This window comes from Contarinia nasturtii, unplaced genomic scaffold, assembly GCF_009176525.2.
Source record: "Contarinia nasturtii isolate CC-2019 unplaced genomic scaffold, AAFC_CNas_1.1 Cnas_scaffold_4937, whole genome shotgun sequence".
NCBI classification, from domain to species: Eukaryota; Metazoa; Arthropoda; class Insecta; order Diptera; family Cecidomyiidae; genus Contarinia; species Contarinia nasturtii.
In genome coordinates this window covers 20,119-23,117 of record NW_022202218.1, presented here as the reverse complement: position 1 = coordinate 23,117, position 2,999 = coordinate 20,119, and the positions used below count along the sequence as shown (strand labels likewise).

At 33.6% G+C, this 2,999-nt stretch overlaps 1 protein-coding gene across 1 annotated transcript; it reads right to left on the bottom strand.

Annotated features, from left to right (window-relative positions):
• Positions 1–1,797: 1,797 nt before the first annotated feature.
• On the bottom strand, positions 1,798–2,654 carry LOC116351235 (G1/S-specific cyclin-E-like). Its single transcript, XM_031783316.1, has 2 exons — positions 2,026–2,654; positions 1,798–1,960 (listed from the first exon to the last, which is right to left on the bottom strand). Exons 1-2 carry the CDS (start codon positions 2,652–2,654, stop codon positions 1,798–1,800), a joined length of 792 nt encoding a protein of 263 aa, XP_031639176.1.
• Positions 2,655–2,999: the final 345 nt, after the last annotated feature.

Below are 2,999 nucleotides of genomic sequence, written 5' to 3'. Positions count from 1 at the left end.
TCAATTCCCCTTAAAAAATTATTTCTCCTGTTTCTCCTCCGTTAACAACTTTAATATACGTATATATACATACACCAGAGCTGTCAACGAAATTTTCCCTGATTTTCTCTAATGTTTCCCTAAGAGAAGACATACAATTCTTTGTATGTGTGTGTTTGCATAAATATGTGCATTGTTTTTTTTTTTGCTGTTGTTCGAAATCAGGATTTGTATTCGTATTGGTTGGATTCGTAATTGCGCCCTATCTCTCGTAGCGCCATGGTGTGGCGAAACTAAAAACTTGTATCAGAGAACGCTATTGAACAATGGCGCGCAGTAAAAACGACGGTACAATGCAGACTATGACTCCTGTACAAACTATGTCACCATTCAACATTTCCAGACTCGTCTTACGTTTGCATAATATTGAAATTAATTTCAAATAATTTGTTCCATTTGTTTTCAATTTATATTATTTTTATTTAAAAGATTTTTTGACCAGTCAGGGTTTTACAAAATCTGCCGAAGAACTTTGTAAATCGAGTCCATATCTAAGCATTGAGGATTATGCACATATGAATGAAAAGAAACCTGACAAAACCAGACCGCTATTAGACATTATCGGAGAATTCAGTCAAATTCGAGAGATTGGTATGTATGCACAATTGAACAGTGACAAAAAAGTGAATTTGAATTCGTTTGTACAATAAATGTGAAGCGGATAAGACAAAGTAGGTGTCAAAAATTATTTGCACTCATATTTATCGTCAAACATGAAATCAGAAACGTCACATGATATGCTAATCAACTAAGAAGTTGATTGTGTCGATTTAATAAATGTGTTAAATAGAAATGACTTTCAAATAGAAATTTCATTCAAATCAAATTAAATTTTTCTTTTTTTTTTGCAGTGGATGAATTTTTCGAAGAAGAATGGAATCGATATGATCCAAATGATGTACCAATTGAATTACTTCGAGCGCGAACATTGAAGGACAAAGTTCTATATGCATGTCGAAAATTTGGTAGCCCCAGTACTAGCAGTGCACAGCCAAGTCAAAGAACGGTAAAGCGGAAACGATCAACTGAAATTGTGTATCAAAGTGAATATAGTACTGATTCAAGTGACAGTTCTGATTCGGTTAAAGCAACAGACGTTCAAGATGGCAAAGGTTATAGACCGAAACATCGAATAGTTTATAAACTTAACCCAGATATGTTACTCAACTATAATAAAGAACAGGGTGACATTTGTACAGATGTGAGTGATTATGTTTATTCACATGATTCAGAAACTATTGACCATGAAAACGTAAACAATGAATTGCGTCGGATTATTGTTGTCGATACAGAAAGAGTAAATATAGAGGGATCAATTCCTCCATCTCAATATTTTTCGCACATCCAAAATGATTCCAATGAATGCACTACTGTGAACATAAACCATGAAATGATCCATCAAAAAACCGTCACAATGCCTCCAGCAAATCCGATAAATGATAAGAAATAGATTAGCGTTTGTTTACTTCGATTCGTGTTTGAAATCAAATTCAAAATACCAATACAATATAAAACTGTATAAGAAGACCGAAAATTAATATGCATCATTCACACAAAACAATACAAATATTTTAATCATTTTTTCAAATAAAGATTTTTTTCAAATCAATTTGTCATCTATATTATTTATTAAATTGGTTTGTTTTCACTGAAGAGTCTTCAATAATACACTATCATGCCATTACTCATTCTTTTAAATACTTTCAATTGAATAGGTATTTGGATCAGTCGTTGCCACTATTCCATTGCATTGCTTCATCAAACATATCCATCGTTACAGTGCATGGATTCAATTTGATCGTTTTCCTCGAGCAAAAATAGTTTTGGTTTTTTCAAAATTACTTGAAAATATGGTTTCATACATCGATAGCACGGAGCTATCATTCCCCATTTTATACATGAAAATTTAATAGCAATTTCCCTGTAAAAACGTAGAAATTTTATTTAGTTACTATGGAACGAAAATATTTTGTTTTTTATACTTACTTGTTAAATGTGTGACTAATGGCAGCGGCTGCAATAACTGAGTATGGAAAATTGACAATTTCAACATCAAGCGTACAGAGATCAATAAGTTGTGCGGTTTGTGCGTACTCCATTCCGGAAAATTGTGGAAAAACGAAACCATCATCGATGCCATTGTTCGTGGCCGACGTTTTTTCATTGTGTGATGTCTGTGTTGCTGTTGAATTTTTCAGGACTTGTTTCTGTGGTGTTTCTTCATATGTCTTTGGTGTTCGGTTGCTAACTTGAAGTTGCATATAAATGCCAAGCCATCCGATGATTGTGATTGGGCTGGTTTGCCATTGCAGTGCACTGAGTATGACGAGTTCTTGTTTCAGAATATCCTCTTCGCTGCATACACCTTCCGTGACAGAGACAAATTCGCTTAATTTCGGCGGGTAGATTTCTTCAACTTTGGCCGCAATAAATAGGCATGTGATGCCAATCAATTTCAACAATGTTTTCGAAATGCTAACTATTGTCGATAGATATCGATCCAAATAGTCTAAGGCCAAGTAATATGTTTCACGATGTAATTTATATACTTCGCACACCTCGCATAGCCTATCCAATAAAATTGCACGCATTCGTTGCTGATGTTTTTGTAGCATTTTTGAACTCCTATCCATCGATGTCTTTCGAAACCGTCATTTAAAACGTTCATCGAAAAATTTGAATTTAATTGTGATTCTTCGAAAAAGAATAAATTTAAACTAGATTTAAGAAAGAAGTTTGGCACAAACTGTCTGTCAAACCAAAAGACACAAATTAAGTCAAGACCATAGAAATAGCATGTCAACAAAGTCTACGATATAATTGACCATACACATAGTGTGTAAAAATTGCCAGTGTCTATATTTGATCAGACACTTTTCACATTTTAGACATAAGTAATATTGTTGGTATTCGATCAGTACGATAATTATCAACAAGACGCAATCTGTTTTTTTTGAGCA

Coding starts and splice junctions, on each gene's coding strand:
- LOC116351235 (XM_031783316.1), bottom strand. CDS start 2,654: ATGCTACAAAAACATCAGCAACGAATGCGTGCAATTTTATTGGATAGG. Junction 1,961..2,025: donor ATTAGTCACACATTTAACAA/GTAAGTATAAAA, acceptor ACGTTTTTACAG/GGAAATTGCTATTAAATTTT.